At 45.1% G+C, this 12,879-nt stretch overlaps 1 protein-coding gene across 2 annotated transcripts in view; it reads right to left on the reverse strand.

The window, feature by feature from the left end:
* Nucleotides 1-12,879, reverse strand: part of DNASE2 (deoxyribonuclease 2, lysosomal) — a 121,065-nt gene that overhangs the window by 60,663 nt on the left and 47,523 nt on the right. For both annotated transcript variants that reach the window (XM_069604142.1, XM_069604144.1), the window contains one exon: nucleotides 2,905-3,079. In XM_069604142.1, the coding sequence (XP_069460243.1) occupies nucleotides 2,905-3,079 (175 nt within the window). The remainder of the gene's footprint in view (nucleotides 1-2,904; nucleotides 3,080-12,879) is intronic.

Genomic DNA, 12,879 nt, shown 5'->3' on the forward strand with positions numbered 1-12,879 from the left:
AACTGGGACCATTGAGTTTTTAGAGCCCATTGAAGGGATCTCTTTCTCAGGCGGGCCTCTGGAACCAGAAAAATGCCGGATGCCATGAGGCCAGGCAACCTAAAAATATAAATAAATAAACAAAATAAAATTAAAATAAATAAATAAATAAATTTAAAAAAAAAAAAAAAAAATGAATGCCGGTAGACTGTGGGCATTCTGAAATTTTGTGTCTCGAGCCCTCACCTCGGGTGGCGAGCTCTTCCCCAAGGATGTATCTAGTACAGGTCCGATGTACAGGAGCATTTGAGAAGGTGTCATATGGGACTTCTTGTAATTGAGGGAGAAGCAGTCTGAAGAGAGTGGCAGGTGACTGCGAAGATCCAGGGCTTGTTCACGAGAACGCACCCTGAACAGCCAATCGCCCAGGTAGGGGTAGACGTGGATCCCCCCTTCTCCTGAGACTCGCTGCCACTACCGCCACCAGTTTGGTGAAAACCCTTGGGTGGAGGTCGGCCCGAATTGGCACAACTTGAAATTGATAATGAGAACCGCCAACTGCGAACCTCAGGTATTTTCTGTACTTGAAATGGATTGGCACATGAAAATAAGCACCCTGAAGGTCCAATAACACCAACCACTCCTGGTGTTGAGGGCCTGAAGGATCTGAGAAAGTGTGACATCTTGAACCTGTCCTTCCTGAGGAACTTGTTCAAGTATCTCAAGTCCAAGATGGGTCTCAGTCCTCCGTCCTTCTTGGGTATCAAAAAATATGGGGAGTAGCATCCCTCGTTCCGCTCCGCTACAGGCACTGGTTCTATGGCACCTTTCTCTAGCAGGGTTAAAATCTCCTGCACAAGGAGTGGATCTGGAATCATCAAAAAGCGGTTCCCCCAGTGGATTGTTCTGAGGTCTCTTTATAAAGGAAGGAAGTAACCATGGGCTATGGATTCCAGAGACCAAGCACCTGAAGTAATGTCTAGCCATTCTTTTAGATGCCGACTCAGTCTGCCACCCACTGGTGAGCTGTGACTGAAGCCCTCAGAGTGGTTTGTTTTGTGGCGGCTGATGTAGAAACCAATGCTAAGGAGGCTGCCGCTTGAGCTGGCTTTGCACCTCTACCTCGTCCACCATCAGGGAATCTTTTCTGGCCTCTTTGACTGGCCATTCCTCTCGCCCTTCCAACTGAGGAGAAGTAGCAATAGGATCTACCCTCCAAGGAAGTCCACTACTACGAAAAGGCTGAGGTTGCCTAATAGCGGCACCTAAAGATTTGCCTGACGCCTTCGAGGTCTGCAACTTCAAGGCTCTCGTCAGCCTTGCTGCCAAAAAGATGAGACCTGTCAAAAGGCATGTTGAGAAGCCTAGATCGCACATCAGGTGCAAACCCCAATTTCCTCAACCACGCAAATCTGCGCATCACAGTGCTGGTAGCCATGAAGCCGCTGATGCTGTCAGCAGAATCCGGACCGACTAAAGGGACTCACATGGCTTCTTTGCCAACCTTGACAATAGCTAAGAAGCTGTCCCTTTCATCTCCTTCGGGAATATGCTCTGCCGCCATGGAGATAGAGTCCTATAGAGTATACGAAAACTTTGCAAGGGAACAAGTGGAGTTGACAGATTTTAGTACCATGCTCTCTGCAGAAAATACCTTCCTCGCCCGTCCAGCTAGGCGCTTGTCGTCCCTATCAGGAGTGATGGTAGGGTACGCTGCCTGTTTAGAAGTAGCCGGAGCTGCCGGCACCACCAGACTCTCCGGAGTGGGTTATTTCGACAGGCAGTTGGGGTCACTAATGGAGGGGCGTTATTTTTGTGTCAAGTTCTTGTCAACTGCCGGATTAGATTCCGGAGTCTCCCAGTTCCTAGCCACCCTTTTTTTGCAGTGCCACATGAAAAGGTAAAATAGGGTCGTTTGTGGACCCTTGTCCAGAATGTCATAGGGCAATGGGGGCCTACTCCAACCCAAGTATTTGACCACTCGACATGAGCTGACTATAAAAGGAGTCTGGATGTTCCCCTGCCTCTGGCTTTCCAATTTACTGGCGAGGTATCTACCACACTTGCTGTTTGCAAGTTCTGTTACAGGTCCTGCATTCTGGATTCTTCAGAGATGGTACATTGGGTGTGCCGTACTGTAAGCCAAATAGGGCTTCATCATTCTCAGAATGCTCCTCCTCTTCAAAAATGTAAAAACTCTGTGAGTGGAGCATATATTTTGTAAGGTTTTGTGCTAACAGGCTTCGACAACGAAGTTGTCAATATTTTCTTTATCAGCGCCGATTTTGGATGGGTGCTTGGCACTGACGGCTGGCAAGTGTGGCGCAGTTAGCTAAGGCTTCGATGTAGAGGGCCTGGCGAGCGTCAAAAGTGCTGATGGCGTCAACAACCTTGACTTCTCCTTATGTCTCGTATGATCCTTTGATTTTTTGGATCAAGGCCTCAAGGGCCACAGATGTGGACTAAGCAGTTTACCCGGCCCCAATCACTAAATTGAATGAATTCTCCCACTCTGCATCTCCCCCTCTCCCATATACCCCCCCCATCCCTCCCAGCTCCTCTACTACCACCACACCCTTACCTATAACCCCCCCCCCCCCGCCGGGTAGGTCCCATATGTACAGCGCTCCTTTGCTACCCGGCTAGGCTAGTACATACAATTATTGCACAACTCGACAGAAGAGTCTAAAGTGCAGATTCTCCATCAAGTATAAAACAGGTAAAAGATCCTGATTAAAATCTGGAAACGTAAACTTGGATCTACATCGCCTCTGCGCGGCCATATCTCGCCTAACACAACAACACTGCACCTCTCCTTCCATCCAGGTCTGTGGCACATATGTCATTTTAATGCACGCCCCCCCTGGGGACTGGGCATTACCTGGTTCTGAGTGGACTTGGTACATCCTCATGGCTGGACATTACCTGGTTCTGAGTGGACTTGTAGAGCTGGAGCAGAGTCCGTCCGACTGCTACCTCTGTGCTGTTCATCAAGGACTTGCCCTTCACCCAGCCTCCCGTGGAGCTGTCCTGGTACATGTACCTCATTCCATCCTCCGGCGGGCTCCTCGTGGGCCTAGGGAGCTTGTAAATGATAAACCTGAGGGAGGTGGCGAAAGGACAGCTGTAAAATGGCAGCAATTCGGATATGAAAGGTTTGGGTAGGGAACTGCTCAGTAGCAAGTTCTGAGGAGCATGAGAGAGGAGCTGCAAGGAGAGCGAGGCTAGGAGAGAGGCCAGACAAGGGAATGGTCAGAGAGAAAAGAAGCTACTGGAAAGAGAAGAAAGCGAAGAGAATAGCAGAGCGCACAGTGTAGCTAGACAGATGGAGACTGACTAGTTAGTGTCATAACCAACAATTGTTTATTGAAATAAGAAGAAAGTGACCCATCTCTCCCTATTGTATGGGTTTCCCTACGTTAGGCAGAATTATATGCAGTGCCCTTTGGGAACACCACACACAATTAAGCCTACAAGTGACAGTACAAATTCACCTTTGGTACAAGCCTGTACTACACAGTAAAGTGGTAGCAATGGCTGAGCAGCAAGGCTTATCTCAAGAGTAAGTGAGCAGTATCAATAGTTACACAAAGGACAGCAATTATTATGATTCAAACAAACACTGACTCAAGGTTTCTGAGTAAAAGAATATACATTTATTTACTCAACAGTTGTATAACATTTCACTATTATAAGCAGTCTAAAAATCATACTCTTAACACACCACACCACTCCCAATAAGTTCCAGACAAGTTAAGCTCACAAAATGAAGTAGGAGCAAAATGGCACTCTAGCAATTTAAAAGGGAGGGAAAGACAAGGTTAGCAGAAATTGAACCACACCAACAGGTAAGTACTCAGGTCAATAGATAGAATCAGCTAGAAAAGGCTTAGAGCCAAAGTCAATGGTATAAAAGTCTTTTGCGCAAGATTCACAGTTCAATGTAATTCGCGGGAAAGTTCGTGCGACGGGTTACTGACGAAGTTGGTCGGCAGAAAAGGTAATGTAAAAGAAGAGAAGACAAGCCTCGGTTTGGCGAACGATTTCACACACTTTCACCACGGCTGAACGGAACGAACAACCGGGTTTGCACAGTACCTTAAAACGGAGAAGGAGCTGTGGCTGAGGTGGATCTTCCTGGTAGTTCCTGCAGGCTCACGGTTCCTGAAGAAACTGTCAGACTGACAAGAAGTAGGAAGACTTAAGGGTCCTGCACTACCCAGGGAAGAAACCAGCAGCAGAGCAAAGCAACGAATAAAAGGTGCGCTCCTTAAAACCCAAGCAGGGTCTGACCTTTCTGCCTATCCGGCCCACTGTAGCTCTGTACAGCGAATTCGACCAGAGGAGGGGTCCTGGCTTGAAGTTTGGGTGAACTAGTTGGTCCCACCAGCTCCAGGGAAGAGGTTTCCTGGAAGATCTTCTCCGTCGTCAGATTCTGAAGATTCGGACCTGCAGCAGGGATTCACCAGGCGGTTCAGTCGTTGTAGGGGTCCTCTTCCATCAACTCCTTGTTGGTTCTTTCGTTCCAGTGGCGACTCTGCCTTTCCAGTCCCAGAGACCTGCTTTTTATACAGAATTCCCCCCATTCACACAGCCTCGCTGTCAATCACACAGCAGGGTGGCTGTCCTGGCAAGGACAGTCACCCAGCCAAACAAACAGGAGTGCGACTTGGGTTACCAAGGGAACCCATGGCAGGGGTCCTAAGACCCCCTCCCTCATATCCTGCCTACCCAGACTTTCAGGTGCCTTAAGGAGGGCTTCTGTGCAGAAGACAGCGAAAAGACGGCAAACAAAGGAACCAAACCTGGTTTGGCACGCAGAGTAAAACAGGAGAAAGACTTACAATAAGAAATGGCGAACAAACCCAGCCGGAGTAATATTAAAATCAATATGGTCAAGCGGATTTAAGTTTGAGGCTACTATGATAGCTTAAAACAATACCATGGTTATATAAGATAACCGCGGTAGAAAAAAATACGGTAGTTACCACTGCCACCAGTCAAGTCTTGATGAAAAGGGAGCGAAACAGTGCTCCAAGAGAAACAGACAAAAAGGAATAAGAATTAACCCTTTCCAATACTCCATGTAAGATGGGGTGTACTGGGTCATTGGTTTACAGAGACTACACAAAGTTAATGGCAACTTTACATGTTTCTGGGGGACAGTCGTCAGCCCCAGAAAAATGGAATCAGTGGGAAGTCTAAAAGACAACCCTGTGTCACTGCACTGAAGGTGCTGTGTAACACAAAAAGTAGTGCTAATGGGGTAGGTGAGGCTCCAGAGCTCAAGAACACACAAATGGTAAAACCACATGTAAGAGTGGGAAAAAAGGCTCACACTCTCACTAGGTGAAAAAAATAAATCCTAGAAATCCAGCAAAGCTGCTGGGGACTCATTAGGTAAGGGAAATCAGCCATTTATGAGAATTCTCCCTAACACCCTACCTACAAAACTAACTAGTGTGCTCATCGTCACTAGTGAAGTCTAAAAAAGTAAACATCTTAAAGCTCATTTCTTTTGGCCCTACTACTAAGGAAAAACAATAAAACGTTCAGGAGAATGACTCCCTTTGCCAAGATAGGCTGTTCAGCCCTAATTGGTAATTTTCAAATAGTCGGCTATCTCTTGAATTAATGCTTTAGTTTTTCTCGGGGACTTTTCCACCCTCTTTGCATTCCCCTTTCCTTTTAGAGCTGATACATCCGAGTGTTCAACCTGTTGGGCTACGTCATCGAAGTGTACCTTCAAGGGTCCCTTTTCCCAGCAATTTGGAGGAACCCAAATGTCACTTCTCCCGATCGCGATTCTTTGCATGCCTTTGCTTTCTTATTTCCCGATCAACAACGTGTTATTGGCCAGGCCATCTTAAGACTTGTGCAAAACACACCTATTTAGATGGCCAGTGTAATGGCCTGTAAACGCACCTATTAGATAATTGAGCAGTCACTTCTTTCTGGAATTCTCCTGTTCCCCCTCCTATTAGCTAAGCTTTATGATGTTTGTCTCGTTCCTTTCTGTTTGTTGCGCCCATAAGCCTCGGGTCCCGAGGTGCGCAGTATAAATTAAAGTAAAGGTCTGCGATTCAGTCCAAAGCAAAATGTAGCGTTTCCAAAATAATTGTTCAGATGTGACCATCACACCACCATCTAGTTCTACTGCAAGCAGGCATTTAACCCAGAAGCAATACAGAGCCTGGCCTGTGGCTTGAGGCTTTCGTAGAAGATGCACGACAGGCAGCTCAAGCTGGTGGGATGGTGGCAGTGCCCAAATTTGAGACAATGCATCTCTTGCATTTGACACCTTCGACCAAGATCACCTTGCTTGCCCGGCTAGTCCAGTCTGGATTGGTAGGCACTGTCCTCAAATAGCGGCCCTTCTCATCAGTAGATAGCCATACTTAGGTAACGCCTCCGTCCTGTGGCAGGTAGGCCACAGGCCCCGGGACGTACAAAGTATACGACACAATAGAGGGAATGAGGGACGGGGGAGGAGGGGGGAAATAGCTCAGGGTGGGGGCAGAGGAGGGGCCAACACAGTGGGAGGGCAGCCAGGAGGCGCCGCCCCTTGGGTTGTCATGGAAACATGGCCCCACAACATGCAAAGGTGACAAGGAAACCGGTGGGAGGGCCGGCCCCCACTAGAATAACAAAAGGAGAGAGGGGCTTAAAAGCAGCCTCTTGGCGAGGCTAGGCACACCCAAACGAAAAGCACACCCACCACGGGTACCGCTTTATTGTAGAAGAACCACGTTGGGAATTTCCCGCCCAACCCACCCCTTTTAAAAGGAAGTAGGAGCACAATGAACGCTGGTCAGCAGGTTCGATACCCGGTTAAAAGTCGTAGGCAGTAGCGGCACATGTCTAGGAAAGGATGGCAATTGGATCGAGAGACTTGCCAGCGGAAGCATGGCACTCACTTTGGACACGGTGTGCCCAAAAGCACACCTGGTTGTTTTATAAGTTTTGGTTTGTATATGAATAGGAGTAAGAAATAAATGCCTAGGGCCAACAAATTATTTTCCACACCAAATGGTATGTGTAGTTATTACAAGACAGGGGGTAGGAATCAGAGCCTGGGGGTCCACACTACTCAGCCCATGGTCTCCCCACATGAGCTGGGTTATTCCAGTTACGCCACGGACATGCAGTGGATGGCCAGGGTGGCTGGAGATTTCTCTGGAGCTGCTCAGATCCTCCCAACCAGTTTGACAAACTATGATGGTTCCACATCCTTTCACCGAAGGAACTCACTTTGAAGTAATTAGTGATTACCGTGAAATGTTACTTCAATTATTCATTTTTAGATTTGAATTCCCCACCGACACCCTGCATGGCCCGTTTCACTACTACCCCTATTCAAACTTTTCCCACCCACTTTTTATCCCTGAATCCATAATTCGAAGTAATCATTTCAAAGTAAATTACTTTGAAATTAAATCAGTCGGTGAAACCACGGGATATGGAAGCGACATGGGTAACCTAATGGTAATAAGGTGCTGGAGTTCGGACCCCTCTCCAATTGCAGTGCATGAATTTTGGCAATAATTAATATGCAGATTAATTTGATCTCCAGATGGACTTTAAGATTTCTGCTGCTCCTTCCGATTTAAAACTGGCGATAGTCTGATTGGACTACGGCCCGAATATATATATATAAGAGACTACTGCAAAGGGTTATGTATGGCTTTGAAAGGAAACCAAAAACAAAGAGGTGATGGCGGAGTGTGCTGGAGTGAGTGTGTTTCCTGTTACCTGCTGGAGAGTCTGTTTGCCATTGCTGCTAATCAGAAGGAGGAGCTCATCTTTAAGAACCCCAAGGCTATGCGGAGCATAGCGGAGTGTGCTGGAGTGTGTTTCCTGTGTTCCCTGGTGTCCCTGTGGCTCTTGTGTCATCCCCATGTGTGTAATGGGTGATCCACCAGTGAGGTATATACACACACTTAGCCTCCAAAAATGAGAACTGGAAATTCAACTAAGACCCACGGCCAAGTGAAACGCGGGTTAGAGAAAGCCACGATATACGAATCCCCATTGACATCAACATTGAACGCTTGAACGAGCGACTTGCCTCAGAGCGAGGATCGCACCGAAATGGAAACGCCAATCTCTCTGCGTCTGCGACTCCACGAGTTGTTCCAGCTACCCTTCGCGTATGTCAAAACGCGAGGAATTAGAGGGCGAGCGCTGCAAGGATGTAGACAGACGATCTCTAATAGAAACAAGGATGGTGAAGAGATTGAAGAAGGTGAGAGTGAGTGCAAAAATGATAGCGAAGGGGAAGTGGATGAAGCGGGTGGAGGTGAAACCGTGCACTTACTCGGACCAAAGAGTTGCGAGCTAAGAGATTCTCATGAGTCTGCTAGTGAGTTTGCCAGGGAGCCACAAGCTGAGGCGGCAGAACAATGTGGCTTGGGGTGTCTGATACGATCTTCCAAACTCACCTGCTCTGTAATGATACACCGCCCACATGCGTCCGGCAGCCTCATGTCTTTCACTCCCCCTACCCTTCCTAAGCCCAAAAAAACACAGGGTAATACGATGACATCGATATACAACATACAGTGGGAAAACAAAAAGGAAACACCGATCCAGCGAGACCGGCAAGCACCACGTTGGACTGTACGTTGGACCCTGGCAAAATCCATGCCCCTTTGGGAACGCAAACTAAACAAATGGAGAAATTACCTTTATGCCACATTAAAGAGGTTGTTACTCAATTAAAGAATCCAACAAGTGGTGATAAGAATACTAATACTCAAAATAGTGTTCAGTGTATTGATACTCACCTTGAGGGCGACAAGTCCCCCGTAAAGCACAAGTCCTCAGGCAACTCAAATGTACGGAGTATAATATCAACGACAGATCTTTCATCCCAATCACGAAATATGGAAAAACTGGCACGACCTGGATCCTCATTAAAACTGTTGGCATGGTTAAGGGTCGCCGAGATGCAGGAACCCGACCCAGAAAACAAAAGAATTATGAATACACGAAATGACGATCATACTATAAAGGACAGGCTGGTACATGATGGCAGCCAATACCAGATGTCGCCAAGAGACTCACCAAGATTGGATTCAATGAGTGAAGAAACCGACGATATCTGGGCTCACACAGAGGCCTGGAAAATGAGAATCGAGGCGCAAATCCACATACAGCCCCCATGTCGTAGAGTTTCCCTTGTGATTGCTGAGCAAGTGCTAAAAGATCTTGCAGAGTTAAACTCTGAATTATTTCAACCAAAGAGAGGTTTGCAATCAAGCTCTTGTGGAAGAACACCACCATACTCCGACTGGTCACAGTACAAGGACAAGAATACTCACGAGATGCTGACTTTAGAATCAAATACCCAGTCTTTTGAGGCCCGTAATGATGAGATCTTGGCTTCACAGAAGAGATCTAGATGCGCCGAAAGCGCTGAAAGGGAAGCGTGTGGTCTGAATAAACTACTTCCAAAGTAGAAACAAAATGAGCATAACCGAAAATAATACAGCTGAGGAGGAAGTATCGCCTAAAAAGGCACGAGGTTTTTGACCATATGGCGTCAGCTGAGACAGATGATGAAGACAGCTCTCCCGAGATGCAAAACAAGAACTCGCAAGTGACTAATGTCAGACGGCGAAGAGAAGCAGGTCCCGTTCAAACAACATCTACCCTTGTTGAGAATACAATCTCGAAATTAAGCCCAATTCGTATGTCCGCTACCTCGATAGCTGTTGCTCCACTGCTGAAATTATAGGAAAATCTAAATGAGAATCTTCGCGATCAAACAACTTTGATTGCACTTCTCAACAAGAAAATTGTAAAATCAGAGGTTGACTTGTTGGAAATGACGTCACAGATTGCGACGACAAGAAGAGGCAACGATATATCAATAACAGCTTTAAAGGAGTCCCTAAGAAACAACTCAGAAGATAAGAGACTCCTAGCTGAAGTGACGAAACAAGCACTCTTTTCATTGCAAAAAGAACGAGAAGTCTCCAGCGAAACGGACTTAAAACTATTGTGTCAAAAAAGTGCCCAAACACAGAAACTGTGATTAATTTAGACTTAACTGGACATACCCAGAGTCAAATAACCAACAAACTGCGGCTTGAGGAAACGACAGAAGCACAGGAAAAATGTACACCAGAATTGTTGCTATGAGAAGGAAATGATAATCTACTTGGATAGCAAGAAGAGTACGGCAATTGAGGATGAGAAAGAAGATCAAACTCTGCCAGAGAGTACTATAGAGCCCTGCCCTACGTCCAAGCGAGTAGTAATTGAGGAGTCATCGGATGAGCTGTTAACCACAGAAGATAAGGAAACAAATCAACTTACGCTAGAGGACCTGACCTCTAAACAAAAGAAGAGTGATCCTCAAAATGTTTCACATGGAAACAAATTAACGTCACCTTTGTCAAAGAATAAAGATGGCGAGTGGTTTGACATATTTGACAAACCAAACGGCCAATCAGGACTTGCAAAAATATCTAAAGATCTTGTCGTGGAAACAAAGCAAGGAAAATGTAAAAAAAAATAAAATTTTTAAAACTTGCAACTACAAAAGAATACACATTCTAGAAACACTGCAAACTTTTTCAGAAATATCACAGTAAATAATACAGAGCAAATGAAAAACAAAAACAAAGAAGTGCAACGGAGCCTGTTGCTATGGACCAAAACGAAATAAACTTAAGGACAGACAAAGGGCTAAATGAGAGCAGTGATCGAATAGTGGTCGAAGACAACAAAGTCACTCCCAAGGAACTACTAAATTTATCAACTTACAGTAGTCCGATAGAAGACGAAACTGATGGTGACAACCTGGGGATTGAAAAGAGCTTGAGAGATGATAAATCGAGTCAATCTGAACATGTGGACAACTTGATTTCCTCACAGTGTTCTCCGCAGAAGTGCGACCAAGAAGGAGAAGAGATCAGAATTGAAAAGAAATAAATATCGTGGCAGAGGACGCTGACAAAAGTCTGCCCCAAAACTCGAGCAAAAATGAGATAGTCTCAGAAATGCGAAGATTCCAAACTCTCGAAGAGAAACGAGAGAAAATTACACTGAAAATGGAATCTAACTTGAGTGCTAACAAAGGGACCCTCGCAAGCGAAGCTCCCTGGCGAAATAACTCCAGCGAAGAAATTCGAAATGAACCAATTGACATGAAAAGAATAAATGAGGTCAATAATGAAAAGCCAAAGGAGTCAGATAAACAGGAGTGTCAAACTCCTCCACCAAAATCGAACGCTTTTATTATTCCTCAGCCATATAGAATCTTGGTAGAAAGAATTGAACACAGGAAAAAAGATGCGCCGCTCAATAGATATTCCATACTACAGCTTTTTCAATCAATTCCAGCACTGAGAGCAATAAAATGTTCACGGATTGAGCGAGTAGAGATCATCGCCAACATGAACCAAAAATTTGTATTGCTGCATATCGGAGATAAGAAGGATGTGCAAATAATAATGATGTGTGAAAGACAGCTGCTTGAGGCAGGGTTTCAAGTATATGTGGTGGATAACACCTTGGCGTACAAGGAGACACCATAAACAAGGAACCAAAATATCTGTGACAGACAAGTCCCCACCGATGCAAATGAGCCCAGTTATACAGGTCATAGGCATCAGTCCGACCGAGGAGACCGAATCCATTTCTTCGTTCTTAATTGAAGAAATAAAGCAAATAAAGATCAAAATAACAGTGGAGAAAGCCTTATCTAAGAAAACAGCTTGGGAAACAACAGAAGCGACTCAAAGTATAAATGGCGAGAGAAATGATTGGTCATGGATAGCAAAATCACTAAATGCTCCAAATCTCGGAGCTAATGCCAAAGCCAAACGCACAATGTCGTACTTGCCTCCTGGAATATGAGAGGCTTCTCACATCTCTTGAGGTCGATTCCAGAAGTTCTAGTGGCAGCCGACTTGATATGTTTACAAGAAACGTGGCTGACTAAAACGCCATGTGTTGAGGGCTTTGACGTCTCCATAAATCCAGCAATTCAAGGAAAAAAAGGCCGCCCTATGTCAGGTCAACTGATTCTGGTGAAAAGAAACTGTGGGCTGAGAATTAAGTCATCTGACATAATTGAATCCCATCTACAGACGACATGTCTTGAAACAGTAGAAAAAAACAAGCAGTCGCCGACAGCACGTTTATTAAACATATACTGGAATACAACCATAGCAACCCACCAAAGATTTGAGGACGAAGTACTTGAGACCATTGATAACATCCTAACAATGGATCAGAATGCTCTATGGAGACTTCAATATGAAGTTGATGGAAGTGGAAAATTCAAGAGCATCAGTAAATTACGGTGAGAAGTGCAAAAGCGATAGCTGGCTCGAAGAAATGGAAAACAAATTTTGCAATGCATAATGGCATGATAAGGGGAGATATGCCACCAAAATCGACCTGGGAAAGAGGCTCCCAAAATTCCATCCAAGATTACATCTTTGTTTCTGATAATATATTGCAGGAAATTTGATCCTTCAGAGTTTCAAAGACTAAACAAAGCGACCATAATGTGCTGATAACGGAATAGCACAAGCAAAATCTAATACAGCGCCAACAATGGAATCATCAAATAGCGGTGGAACCTGGTCACAACAGACTACGTTTGAGAAACAATGACATTGTGGCAATAACAGATATTCTAAGACCAAAACATAGCGTCTATCTAAATGATTCTATAGAATATCATCATTTGTTCGAAATCTATAAAACTAAAAAGAAGCTCTCACATAATAGACATAGTCATCAAAAACATCAATACGATCCAGAGGTTGCACAAACAAAAAAAAAAAAACAAAAAAAAGGAATCTGTGCCTCAAAAGAACTTGGAGGCAGGAGTCTAATAAAAAAAGCGAAGAATAGATATTATAATTGGTGTAAAGCGTG

This window comes from Ambystoma mexicanum, chromosome 3q, assembly GCF_040938575.1.
Source record: "Ambystoma mexicanum isolate Mex_15411 chromosome 3q, UKY_AmexF1_1, whole genome shotgun sequence".
NCBI classification, from domain to species: domain Eukaryota; kingdom Metazoa; phylum Chordata; class Amphibia; order Caudata; family Ambystomatidae; genus Ambystoma; species Ambystoma mexicanum.